Genomic DNA, 14667 nt, shown 5'->3' on the forward strand with positions numbered 1-14667 from the left:
ATTCGATTAAAAACCTGTTTTAAACTTGATTTATCCTAATTTTTATTTCCTACAATATAAACAACTGCCTAAATGTAAAAGTTGCAGCTTAATAAGCACTTAAGGAATTTTTTATTCCAGTGGAACTCTTGGACCTCCATTCAACAAGCAGCTTAAGCATGTGACTAATTGTATAGCTAAATGTGCTAACACTGAGATGAATAGAACCCAAGTAGTATTTCATAGGTGGTATGTGCTTACTGAATACTCATTTGCTTAAGATAACACATGCTTAAATGTGTTATTGAACCAGGGCAAGATTGTATAAGTTTTTAAATAATTACCATCAAAACTGCAAAGCTTGTGAGGTGGTTGCATGAACAGATTGTTTCATTTACTCTACTTTCTTTAACTATGCAACCTTCATATGACCAGCCTCCATGTCCACCTGTTAAAGAAAACAGCTTTGTTATTCATAAGAGCCTTTATTTATAGTAACATGAGTTAACATAGCCAAAACAGCATGGTATCTCAGATGATATCACGTACTTACCATTTTTATTAAAGTCCCAAAAAACACACCTAACTGTTGAATTATCCTGTTTAGAAGGTAAAAAAAAAAAAAAAAACAACACATTTTACTAACTCTGAGTTTATCATCAAGTAATTTATGAACTATCTACAAAATGCAGCCAAGAATAAATACTATATACAGCAAATATAGCTGTTTTACATTAATGCAAAATTAATTTAGGTGCATAGAATGGATTAATATTGCAATATGCAAGTGAAAATACACTGAAAGAATTTGAAGTTACCATACAGGATCTAGCTCTCATGCTTATGTTAAGATTCTGTTCCTGGTAGGACACTATGAATACCCTTTCATTGTCTTCCCACACATACAAATTCTTGAGATTTCTCATCCTTCCTGATTTTGTAAGTATCAAGAACATGACCACACAGAAAAGAACAAACTTTTTCATTTGCAAACATATGATCACTTTGTATTACCATGATGTTAAAGGTTTACATATAGATTTCCACACACACATGGAAATCCTAAAAATAGTAACAGTAATACACTATACTGCTATAAATACAAATACTTCTACAGTTATATCTCAAAACACAGTATTATATCAATTCAAGCAAAGACTACACTAAGACAGTTCTTGAAAAAAGCTTCAGGTACATTAGTGGAATGCCTAAACTCTTCAGTTTAAAATATTTTAGTATTTTAAACTCTTTTAAGATATGGAACAGAAGACTTTATTCCTTGATGCTCATTTAGGAATGAGATGCTGTATATAAGCCCTAACACTTCCAGATGACACAATCCTGCGTTACAGTTAGAACATTGTTAGAACAACATTCCCTTAAAAAACTAAGTAAATATTGCTTTCTGGCCATGCAGCATCTACAAATCTCATGACTGCAGCACCTCTGTAGCAACTCTCATTATCATGCTTTCTTCTAAGAGTTTTTATTCTTTGAAAAATAAAACAGAATGGGATGTAGGAAAGATAAAAACTGGATGGATAAGTGATAGAGCAAAATTACCTGAAACCATTTGAGAACAAAAATTGGTATCAGTGATAAATAAGCAAAGATAATTGATTTTCAAAGTCCAGATGGAGATGAAATGTCCACACTAGTAAAGCAGAACCAACCAATATGTATTCTTAGTACAGTGTTTCTTCTACAGCAACTCTAATGGAGGCAACAAAATTGTACTTTAAGTCTGCCAAAATGTAAATCATACCTGATTAGGTTTGATATTCTGTAAAGTGACTGTAACATTTGCCTTTAAGTTGCTAATTGTAAGGTTAGCAACACTTGATGATATAACATTGCTGATTAAAGATGCATTCTTCAAGGACAGATCCTGGAATGACAAAAAAGAATCGTACTTCAAAATCTTAAAGAAAACAGTAGTAGACTACAGCACCCACAAGCTCAGTTATTATGCAGAGTGAGCCTTCGACAAAAACAATTACTTTTTAAAACAGGAAGTTTTGAAATGTGATTTGTGGAAAAAAAGTCCATTCATATTTTATGGCTTGAGTTTAAAACCCTTATGAACAGAGGATCAAAAAGATACCTGGAACACAGTGGTCTTTTTAAAGAAGTTGAATATAATTCTAGAAGCCAAGTCCAACTCTTCAGGGCGTAAATTTGTCAGCAACGATGAAGGAAGTGTAATTGATCCGAGATTGTTCAAATCATTAATTGCATTAATGCCTAGAGAGATCTGAAAAATAAGTTCAAGGATTATGCTTCATTTCAGTTACAAAAGAAATTTGAATTATGATTTATTTTCAGTTTAGAACTTCAAAATACATATCTCTATAATCACTGTCAGGAACTCACTGCTGCTCTCTCATTCCACTCCTGCTCCAATGAATAAATAGCATTTGCAGGCCTGAAAAGGATGCAACTCATTTCAGGTCTGCCTACCACTGAAAATACCCTGGCTTTACCCATTTGCTTACAGGGACAGAACACATCACTGTGGTGGATAATATTGATTTGAAAAAGGTAAAGAGCAACAACCTAGTTAGGTCTATGTAAGTAGTAGGGAAATTAACATTTCACAGCACAGAAGCCTGCAAAGGCAAAAATTTTTATACCCATATGAAGTATGTCAGAATTCAGAAAAACTGTAAATAGTCATTATTTGTCAATAGGTTTTTAAGTATAGTCGGTTAAGCAGAATCTAAGAACATAAACCTGAACTTTATGATCATCTGGCAAAAATGACAAAAATAAACTGAATAAGCTACAATTCAGATACCTCAAGAGCTTAGTGATCTAACATTATAAAAAAAAGATCTGAACTTTCACCCAGTTTTCTGTGCTGTACTTACAGGACAGAGCACTTTGTTCAGTACAAAATCTCTAACATTTTCTTGTCGCACATTAGTCACTTCACATACAAGTATCATAAACTCAGAGTTCCTGAGAGATGTGAAACATGAGCAGAACTGAAGAAATTATCTGTGTATTCAAAGATGACTGTAATAGGAATAATAGTGAGCTCCCCACAGTGCCCTAACAATATGGTTTAATGCTTCTGTTTAGTCCAGTGATCTCTAAACTTTTTTGATCATATACCCAGTAGAAGTTTTTGAGCATGCACCCCAAAATGTATCTCTTTCTAAGCTATATGCATGTATTACTGTACTAAGATATTACACGTTATAAAGAAACACAAAAATAGATATTTTAAAAGGATGAGATAAAGATTAAACATTTTTAAAAGATGTATTTTTTATTTATTAATCATATAAAAAATATTTTCTTACCACACCCCAGTGGAGTGTCGTGTGCACACCCTGGGGTACTCACACCCCACTTTGGAGATCACTGGTTTAGACAGCCAGCAAAGAAATACCAAATCAATTCCACAAAAGCATTCCTGTTGCTCCGGTTTGAACTAGATGATACTTTTTAAAAATTCTCTGTATTTCATTGCCAGTGTCATGAGATTTTCAGAAAATCATTACTGAACAAAGATCTGTTTTTCAGCACTACCACCCCCTAGTCACTTCACGTTCATGCACCACATACTGCTAAACATTTCATATAATTTTCAGTATCACAGAACAGTTCCACTACTACTTATAGCTGACACTACATTAAGCTGTTTCCTTCTCTGAGAGGAGAAAATGTGTCATAATTTATCCAGAACTTTCCATCTCTCCTTGATTAAGCCTCCAAGGCTAGTATTGCCCAAATTATTATTTTCTCAAGCAGGAGGGAGGTTTTGAGTGAAACAAAGTGGATCCAAACATTTTAAGCACCTCTTTCTTAGCAAGACCAACTAGTCATGAGTGACAAATGCATGAATGTCATTATCCAAGCAACATAATAGTTCCTTCCTGGAACCCTCTGCAATTAATCTCCTGCTGACAGTGCTAACACTCCTTGACAAATTTCAGCACTGTCAGGGTGCGTGATTAAGTGACTTAAGTGATTCAGGGTTTTTGGGGCAAAGTTATTCTGCCAAGCACTCTGTCCATTCCGGTGTTCTGGCTGTACCCTCTCTAACAGCTTATTAGTCAAGTACCAGTTTCTGCTAAGCCTGTTTATTTACACAACAGAAAATCAAAGGAAAAACTAAGGAGGGCTTCAAAAACAAAGTATTTTTTCTTTGAAACTAACACAAACAAAAGATCCTGAAATTGTGACATAAACACAGAACAAACTCATGTTAAACATAAATGTAAAACCATAAATACTTAAAAATAAATGTTTGAGATTTTCTAAGTATTTAGAATTATCAGTGTTTAACCTGCAGATCAGCTGAGTCCTGGACAGCAAAAGACATTTGGTTGGAGCGGATGCTATTGGTTTTGACAACTGCTAGAGCCAAGGAAGGGGAGGCAAAATCAGCTGACGTTGATGCGAAGTTCAATTTTAAGCCAATATAATCCACCAGTTTTATAATTCTGTTAAGAAGAAGAGATACTTAGTATTACCAAGCACATACACCCCCAATTCTCACGCAAGTTGTGGTTATGGAGCAGTAATCCAAGCATAGTGTAATGACTCTGCTCACTCATTGTGCTGTCAACACAAAAAACACACCGTTTTCCATGGCATTATATTATAGCAGAGCTGGTAATACTAGAATGACACTCCGTCCATTTTGTATAAGTACATTAAAGAACAAGAAATATTCTTTTGGATTATGATTATTTAAAAATAAAACTTGCTGAAGCCAACTTATCAAGACAGTCAAAACAACACACCTTCAATCTATTGCTAGAATGACCTACCTGTTAGAAATTCGGGGTGGTAATGGCTGAGAATCAGTCAGGACTTTGCTAACCTCACTAACCATTCTTTCTACATCTTTTGGTTCTACTTTTCCAGCTGCTAAATCATTTTCTATTTTGGACACGATTTGCTCAGCTGTGGTGATACTAATGGTGGTATATACAGAAGTTGTGTATGTGGTAGCTGATAGTATCTTTCCTGTGACAAAAGAAAAATCGTGCATTTATTTAAACATTGTGTTCAACAAATGAAGTACGCTTTGAGGAGCAGAAAAAATAAGCAGTTCTTGTGACCAACAAACCTTATCACAACTTGTAAGGTCTGTCAACATGTTATGTGAGACAGAATCCCTTTTTCCCCTTTTGGCTACTTTGCAGATAGCAATACTTTAAATCATATGAGAACATAAAGCAAGGTTTCAAACAGCCAGCATTAATTCCACTTTTTACTGATTAGAGAGTTCCTCACATCAGACTATTAGTGATGTTAAATAATCTATTATTTTGGACTTTTAGCCACTGGATGCCTGCATGTAGAATAAAATCAAGATAAGATCAGCAATTTGAAGAGAATCTTGCAAAGATGCATACAATCTTCATAGGAAAATTCATAGCCACTAAGACTACTCCTAATCAATAACAATATTTTAAGGAAGATCTAACATTGATTTGCAATATTTTAAATACTAACTTAGTAAAAAAAATAGCTACTTGGCTCTGTGACTTAATCTTTTCTGCCAAAGGTACCTGCTGGGAACTTGGCACAGTACCTATCTATCACAGTTACTAACCAATTCATAGGGTGAGGTATCACTCATCATGGCCAAAGGCATCAGAATGTATTTTAAAATAAATATACACCTCATGAGAGTTGTCTCAGGTTTTTCACAGTACCTGGAAGGTCACAACTCAGATATAATCTTGTTTAATAAAGTTTAAAAGCAAATTCAGTATCTGGCATTCAAATTTAAAAAAAAAAAAGAAACAATTTTATTTGTCATATTTACCTGTGCTCCCATTAGGCAGGCTATCGTGGCCATCAGCAGTAGAATGGGGATGAGCAGCTGAGACAGAATGGTTGACAGGACTAACAGTAGGGGTCAAAGTTATTGTGAAAGGAGTAAGGGGAAGAATAGGTGCTCTAGTAGCATTTTTGGTACTAGAAACAGGTTGGGTCGAATCTGTAGCAGGATGAATTTGTGCAACAGATTTAGTGGTAGTCTTAAAGGGCGGAATTACTGTTGAAGGTTTGGGGGGAAGCTTAGAAGAGGAAACTGCAGAATGCTTAGTGAAACCTACAGAAGAAGAAATTATTTTAACGGGCTTGCTAAGATATACAGCATCAGATTTAATTGAGAAACCAGCATTAGTGACAGATTTTGTTGCAGGTGTAGAAACGGTGGCCGGTTTGTTAGAAGCTATGGAAGGAAAAGTTGGCATGGCAGGTTGAGCATGAGACTCAGAAGAGGAAAGCATAGTGGTAACACTGGTGGTAGATGTGGAAGTTTCAGTAGTAGATGTGGTGGAAGTTTCAGTAGTAGATGTGGTGGAAGTTTCTGCAGTAGACGTGGTGGAAGTTTCAGCAGTAGACGTGGTGGAAGTTTCAGCAGTAGATGTGGTGGAAGTTTCAGCAGTAGATGTGGTGGAAGTTTCAGCAGTAGATGTGGTGGAGGTTTCAGAGAGAGGACTTGTAGTGGGAGATGTGGAGAGAGTTCCAGAAAAATAAATTTCTGTGAATGGTGGGATCAGTGGTCTAACTGTGGGACTTTGTTTGGTAGAAAGCATAGTGGGGGAAATAAAAGTATTAGAGTGGGGGGAAGTCTTTTTAGGGAGAGAAGAAGAACGAGGGAAAGGAACCCATACAGAATGAGGTGGCACTTGTATAGAACTGAAAAAAAAAAAAAAAAAAAAAAAAGCATAGAAGTGCATGTTAAAATTTAATATTTATATTTTTCAAGAAAATGAGTTATAATATAGGAATATATACAAATGATCTGGGCATACTACTAATAATGTGTATTTTAAAATCAATCAGATTGGATGTTTCATGCTCTAGTAACAAACATGAATTCTGTAATTTTTGAGGGTTCTTACATTCTATTTTGCTGTAGTTCTTAACTAGCAAGTCCATGAATAGTACTACTGCCTTTGCTGACTATTCTGGAGTTGACCTGATGCTGAACACCAAAGTTATCTGCATCAGGGGGGAAAAAGAGAAAAAAAAAGAGAAAAGAGAATGGAAGAGAAAAGGAAGAGAAGAGAAAAGGAAGAGAAGGAGGGGAGGGGAGGGGAGGGGAGGGGAGGGGAGGGGAGGGGAGGGGAGGGGAGGGGAGAGGGGAGAGGGGAGAGAGGAGAGAGGAAGAGGGAGGATTGGGGAGGAAGCTATGTAGGAAAATGGCAGGTTGTTCTTGTGGAGTCCTTCCTGGCTATTACACTGCAACACTGCAACATGGAAGTTGACTCTACTAATGCATTAGGAAATTTAGGAAATAAGCAAGTCAAATTTTGTATTTATACTTACTACATTCGTAACTCTTCAGCAGTCAAGAAACAATACTTCGGTGATGAACAGCAGCACCGTTCTGAGATAACAAAGAAGCATTAACTTAGTTTATCCTGAAGCACAAAAATTGCTAATACTGTTAAGAAGGATATTCAAATAAGCATGTGTTTTATGTTTATAAAACAATTGTGGTTATTGCACAATTGATTTTTTCTGAAATTACATTTGCAAAACAGATCTTGACCAGTCAGAATACTGCAATACCCCCCAGATGTTCCTCAGTGCCTAGTAAGTACAGATTTTCCTTTTTGTTATTGTAAACAAACCAAAATGTAAAGCTACATCTTTTGAAACAGAGACAAATGGTATGAGTCACCACTCCATACTATCACAATATCACTAAGAAAGCTTGGCTACTTTATAACTTTTCAATCCAGATCACCATTTCAGTTACATATTTATGTTCTCAAGTAATGTTACACCTAATCCTTTCAAAGTCTGCCTTATTAATGTGGTCAACAATTTTATACCAAAGTTTTTTAGTATAAAATATATCTTCTCCCTCCCCACCCAAAAATCATTGCTGCATTTTTGACGTATTTATATTGTTCAAAAAAAAAGGTATTTTTACCTAAAAATAAGTAACAATCTTTTCTTTCAGCTACTTGGAGATCACGTGTAAAGATATGAAATTTAATCTGAAAGGGTAACTGTGAAGAGACTGTGTTTAAAGCATAACTTACCAAGTTGGCTTATTTCTGCTTTGTCTGTTAAACTGCTTATATTCTCTCTCTCGGCCAGCTTCACTATGAAGTTGCAGTGTATACTATGAGAAGAAAAAGCTTTAGACTCAAGAAACAGATCTGCCTCAACTTTACAATGCATGAAAGTAACATCAAATGCTAAGTGAAAGCACATTAGTACAAATGCTAAGTCTGAAAGCACATTTTTCCTAGGGTCTTTGAGATTTCAGGATATTTTTAATGTGCATAAAACACTAAAGCCAGGCTAAATAGAAGAGCAGTACATCAGTTTATGGCTGCCTATTTTCTCTTCTCTCTACAGACACTGTTGATTCTTAAAAGGGGTCCTCCCTAATTAATGTTAGCCATTAAAGAGTTGACAACTTTGTAAAGATAATAACGCAATCTCCACTGTTACTGTAAAGAAACTCCAGAGAGGAACTAGCAAGTGTCCTAGGTGGCTATGTCAGTGTATATGAAATCTCCATCAGCTGGGAAAATCCAGTTCTCTCTCTCTTGACTCCAGAGAGAACTTAAATGACCCACCTGTGCAGGTTACACATTTACAGTTATAGCTCCATGACTTGAAAGCCTGCCTAAACTAGCAAACCTACAGTAAGAATTCTTCACGTTCAGCAAACTCGAACACACAGGTGAATGAAAAGGCAACACATAAAAGATGAAGTGAAGCTTCTTTCCAGTTAACAAGAATTAAAAGAGTGCCCAAACTACTACCAGTATATGACAGGAAGGTGTGATCTGACTTTCTGTCTATTACTATTTGAGCGATTTGGACTTTTCTTTCATCCTGACCCAGGAATATAAACCCCAAATTCAAGTATTTGGGGAAATGAAGTTCCACATTTTGTTTTAGAATATAGTCTTTCCAAGCTGACAATTTTAAAAGACCAGCAATTTAGTGGTGAGTAGCAATTAAACTGACAGACATTATCTGTATTTCAGGGTTTCTAGGATCACCTCTGTGGAACAGCCCTGCTATTCAGCCCACATATATTTCTCCATTCTCTTCCTCAAATTTAAATTCCTAGAATGTTTGTTTTTTTTCTTCTGTTACACAGTCATTCATATTGATATATCACAAGACAATATATGAGATTTTAAAATATATGAGAATTTGAAAAATTAACAACAAACCTCTGGTTTTCTGCACTGCATTCCATAACAGAGGACTGTAATGATAAGTGAAAATAGAAAAAAATTGTCAGGAGAAAACATGACTCATACTTAAATAATGACATTATCAGAAATAAGTTGGAAAGAAGTTTTCCAAACAGTAACAACAATTAGTAATCTTACCTCACTTATTGCTTGCAATGTTTTGTTGAACTCTGAAATTCTTTAAAATAAAAAGTTACTATTTTGGAGGATTTCTAGTTATGCTTTTAAAGACAATTACAACTATGTAATGAAAAGAACAAGCAATTACTGAGAAAAAAAATATTTCCAGTTGATCAGTGATTTTTTTTAAATCATACCAGTTCTAATATTGTAAAAACACTTTTCAAAGGATTAAACATTTTTAAAGTTGCCTTTTACTAGGCACTCCACAAATTAAGTTTAAACCTCTGTTATCAAATATTTTAACATCAATCCAGATCTTTAAAAGTTATTTAAAAGAGCCAAAGATAAATCTTAATGTTGCCTTTTGGCAAGCAAGCATTTGGAGCAGAATTCTGATCTATACTCAAAGGCACAGAAATAGAATGAGTAACAAATATGGATTTCTTCTACAAAAAAGACCTGTTGGCCAATTACATCTTTCTCTTATTCAAACCTATCCTTATAAAGACTGTGAAAGAAGAAACTACACCAAAATAAAAATACAGATATGACTCCAAGAATACATATTAAAAAACATGTAGCTGTGGAATTTCTCTGAGTAATTTCCCACAAGACAGATCGAATCCCTGAAATTATAAAAAACATTTATTCATGAAGAGCAGCAGCCAGACTGGCATTCTCAACAATCCACAGCTCAGGTCCTGATGTGGTGGTGGCAGTAGTAGTAGTAGTAGTAGTAGTAGTAGTAGTAGCAGTAGTAGTGGTGGTGTTGGTTTTGCTATTGTTATGATTATCATTATCACTATTATTACTATTATTAAGATCATCAGAATATAAACAAGGGCTTTGGGCCTTGTTGAGCCCCAAGGAAACTAAAGGACCTAAAAGGAAATCAGCAAGCATACCATTTCTTAGAACAAACACCAGTGGTACATAAAACAAAACTAAGACTATTCTAACCAATATGAACTTTATGTTAAAGAACAGTAACTTACAACTCCTGAAATTTTTAATTTATAAAGTGCAGGAATAATGCAAAGCGAAGAGTCTGCTAACCAAATGGAAGGTCTCACTTCATCTTTTTTCAAATATAACAAAGATTTCAATCCTTATTTGAAATTACTTACCTCAATTCTTGTGGACTAGGTGCTGGAATTGCCATTAATTTTGTAACTTGATTGTTGACAGTTATGTTATTAATCTGTTAGAAACAAAGATTCCATGGCTAAGTAAAACCAGTCATTTTTAGCCTTAGAAGAAACATGTTAATTTCACACATTTTAAGTGTCTGAAATTCCAAAGGTAAGAAGCAGATTTTCTCATGAATACGTTTCAACAAATATTTACCATGACACTGTTGTCAAAACTTACAGAAGGGATTGGCTCATCTAGTATAGACCAAATAACAGGATCTGATTTGTGAAAGATATGGGCAAAAGGATAGTGACCTCACCATATCTCATGTTGGAAAAACTGGAATTCAGCTTAGTTTGCAACAAAGACAGTTTAGACCACACATTGAACAAACTTTCTAACTGTAAGTGCAGCAATGGGACAAGCTCCATAATAGACATAAGTAACAGACAACATAGAATCCTGGGAGTAAGAAGTCAAGAACTGAGGTAAAAGACATGATAGGAATGATCTAAACATATATGATCTAGCCTCAGGGCTGGGGGATACACTACGGTTTATCTAATGGCCCTTTACAGATCTGCATTCTCATGTTCTTCTGGTTGCCATCATTAGTGGTTATTTTTGCATTTCATGCAAGCAGTGAGCCCCATGATGAAAACATCATCTAACACATATGGTACTGACATTTCCCAATAAATATTATGCTGAAAAGAATTTCAAGAGACAGGAAACTTGTTTTTCTAATAGCTCTAGGCATAACGTTAATACACTTGGATGGTTTCAGCAGGCATTGTCAACACTGAAATGCAACGCAATGTAGAGGTGGTTTTTGCCAGGTGCCTATCCCTGAGCAAACTCAATACTCCATGCGCACCTGGGCAGTAGCTCTCTGCTGTGATTTTGCTGACTACTCTCATGCTTGCAGAGACTGGCATGTGAAGTCTGAGACTGAGTGTAGACAGGGATGGGCAGGAGAAAGATACGAAGTCCTTTACGAGCTAATGTCTTTTTTTTCCCTCCCTCCAGTTTTCCATCTATAACAACTAAACGTTCTCATTCTCATAACCTCAATACTGAATAAACTATATGATACTTGCTTTGCATGATATTATTCCCTTAAACCTCTGTTGTGTTGTGTAAGTGGACACATTCGTGTTACATAGGCCTATTGAAAAATTAATAACTGATTAACCACATGCCAAATAGCATAGACCGATACCCTATTTATGAGAGTCTCAACATGAATTATTCCCAGGATGCAATCCAACATAATTTATAAACACACTGTTGCCAATCTAATGATGCTTGCCTTCTAAAGTGCCTAAATTAATCTCCAAAGGAAGATCCTGTATGCCTAAAGGTAGATTCCTAGTTAGGCAGCTCTTCTCTCCAGACTTCCCAGGGCTTTCTCCTCCTTTTGGTGTCTATATAGAGAATACAGGCCCGTACTGTAGGAATTTTGCTTATCTGGAATTCTAAAATTTAGCTGCAAAGCAGCTGTTTAAGAGAGAGAGAGTAGATCCACCCACTGTAAGTATTAACTTGTACTCCAAACTGTATTCGGAATAAAATAAAAATATAAAAAAACATAGCAACAATGTTATGAAGTTTTAATTTCCTTACAATGAAGTTTTAAAAGAGAGAACACTTACTATTTCTACATTTAGTGACGTGTTACTTTCTTCACTTGCCTCAAGTTTCGCCTTGCCCACATAGAACGCTAAAACCAAAAGGCAAAAAAGAAATTCAACAGTAAACCACATAAGGTAAAATTATTTGAGAATTTAAAAATTCACTGTCTTGTGTTACAATAGAAGGGAAATAAGAACACCTACACTAGCTTTACTGATCATTCACTCTTTTTGTAATTGTTCTTCCATCTCTTCACTTACAATTTCCACAAATTAATTAGTCCAATAGCTTAATTATTTTCTGTTTATTTATTTTTGCTGGCTATCTCTAAATTCCTTCTATTTCTTTTGTTTGTTTGTTTTTTCAAAACAGAAAAACTGCACTGCACATTACTATTTATACAACTCCAACTCTCACAACAAGAATAAAATGTGTGGGTAAAGGCAAAGTGATAGTCTGAAAATTATTCTGTTAGGGATTAAAGAACTTTCAGGATACTATAATTCAGAGCATCATTCAACAGTCCTTGAGAGCTGGTAGGCACATTTTGAAGACAAAAAGGAACTTCTAAAACATGTTTCTTCCTGCAGCCACACATCCAGTGCAGGCTATAAAGACCTGTACAGGAATGCATACGTGACATCACCCAAATCATCTAGCAATCTACTGTGTCAACCAGTAGGGAAAATTTATAGGTGGCAGATACTTATTCTGCCTCTTTCTAATCTATAAAGTACTCAGCATGTGGCTACTTGGCAGAAGGGACTTAATTTATTGAAGTGTTTTGGAATGCAGTAGTATGTATCAACAAAATCTTTCGTTACATTTTTGTTAAGACACATAAAGGGAACATTACTGCCCTTTCCATTTTCCTTTGTCTGTTCTGTCACATTACACTTTTAAAATATGCAGGCTTTTACAACAATTCTCCTAAACATTATGTCAGCTTCTGTTCTGATAGAGTTAAGCTCAATATGGCAGACATTAGCATCTACCATAGCATACTGGTTTCTTGTTTTCTCGGGTTTGTAAATCTTATCTGCAACTGTGTATTCTTTGATAAGAAACCAAAGACCAAAAATACAATAGACTAAACATTACTTTTAAATAAAAAACCTACATTATATATTAATTTTCAGAAGTGAAACAAAATCTCTCTAAATTCACAAGAATATTTATTACGGAGCTAGCTTTTACACAGCAACTAAAAGTTGCCTCATTACTCAGAATAGAAAATAGTTGGACACGTTTTTTTATACGAAAAAAGGGAAAAAGAAAACCACTAACCTGAAAAATTGCAGACAGATGTTATGTTGCATAAAATGGTTTCTCTTGCTATAACTTCTTTTGGGAAAAAAAAAATCTAGTTAGTAAAAAAGTTGAACTTAAACCCAGTACTGACAAACATACATATTTACAATTATTTCAATGCCTTAACTGCATCTTTACCTTTTAGAAATATTTCACATACTGTTTAAGCTTCACTTCTCTAGGGCACTTACTATGACATTTTCCAAGACACAGTATTCAGACTGAAACATTCTGCTTTTGATTAATTAATTTTTAATAATTTTCTGTAACAGTTTCTGACTACATGCAAGTGGTCTCTATTTTACATTTTTTTAAAATCTAAATTAAACAGAAATCAGCATATCATAAATAAGCTCTTCAGATACCCCAGTGTTCAATCACTAGGTAGCATATTACCTGCTTCTGAGGATCCTCCTATGGCTACTTATGATAGCATGAAACTAAAACTGTTCTACCTGATAGAATTCAAACCATGATGAGAGCAAATATGTATACTCTTATCTAATAGAACATGTCTTTAGTTAGTTACAGCAAGCTTTTGGCTGCTCCCATATTTTGAATACTACTTACACTGCAAATAAGTAACACTGATTCCAAATTAAGGGTACTGTAAACTGTAAAAGGGCTCTGTTGCATAAAATCAAAATAAAGGACCAGAAGTATATTTGCATCCAAGACAAAACTACACTTGTTCATAAAAACAACATGGCAGCACAACTTTCCTCACATAAACAGATAGAGATTGGCCTTCTTTAACAGAAAAACAAACGCTATTTGCTCTGCTGTTATCATTAGCTAGTCCCAAACGACATTGGAATTTTTTTATTTTTTTACTTTTTCGGTGTTACAAACATTTGCCTGTTAAAGATTGATGCTTCACCAATTTTATCACCATCAACAAACAGCCATCAGAGGGTACAGACTGTGAGCTGGCAGCAATATTCAAATTATTAGAAAACATTTTTTTTTTCAGGCAGCAATTTAGATTCAAGTAAATTTGCCTTCCCTTTCATGTTGGCAGTTGTCAGTGAGATAGTTATGAAAATTGTATCAGCACTTTTTTTTTTAAAACAATCCTTAAAGAAATAAAATGCTCATAAATAATTGAATTTGTCAAAATTATTAACTACATAAAGAACAACACTTATAAAAACTCAACACAAAATCCGGGAATGACACGGAAGTAAAGAGTAACATCTGCCTTTTTTTCTTTATAGAGCACCCACTCATGTGCCACCTAGTCTTGCTTAGGATCTCTGCATGCCACCAAAATGCA

General features: G+C 35.0%; 1 protein-coding gene across 1 annotated transcript in view; it reads right to left on the bottom strand.

Moving 5' to 3' along the window:
- The window catches only part of ADGRG2 (adhesion G protein-coupled receptor G2), a 61877-nt gene that overhangs the window by 13068 nt on the left and 34142 nt on the right, over nt 1–14667 (bottom strand). The window contains exons 7-20 of the mRNA XM_042788578.1: nt 13368–13424; nt 12101–12168; nt 10439–10512; nt 9327–9366; nt 9165–9199; nt 8010–8092; nt 7285–7345; nt 5771–6651; nt 4764–4962; nt 4277–4433; nt 2084–2233; nt 1745–1867; nt 533–578; nt 324–427 (exon numbers count right to left, since the gene is read on the bottom strand). Coding sequence (XP_042644512.1) covers nt 324–427; nt 533–578; nt 1745–1867; nt 2084–2233; nt 4277–4433; nt 4764–4962; nt 5771–6651; nt 7285–7345; nt 8010–8092; nt 9165–9199; nt 9327–9366; nt 10439–10512; nt 12101–12168; nt 13368–13424 — 2078 coding nt within the window. The remainder of the gene's footprint in view (nt 1–323; nt 428–532; nt 579–1744; nt 1868–2083; nt 2234–4276; nt 4434–4763; nt 4963–5770; nt 6652–7284; nt 7346–8009; nt 8093–9164; nt 9200–9326; nt 9367–10438; nt 10513–12100; nt 12169–13367; nt 13425–14667) is intronic.

This window comes from Tyto alba, unplaced genomic scaffold, assembly GCF_018691265.1.
Source record: "Tyto alba isolate M040663 unplaced genomic scaffold, T.alba_DEE_v4.0 Super-Scaffold_14, whole genome shotgun sequence".
Classification (NCBI taxonomy): Eukaryota; Metazoa; Chordata; class Aves; order Strigiformes; family Tytonidae; genus Tyto; species Tyto alba.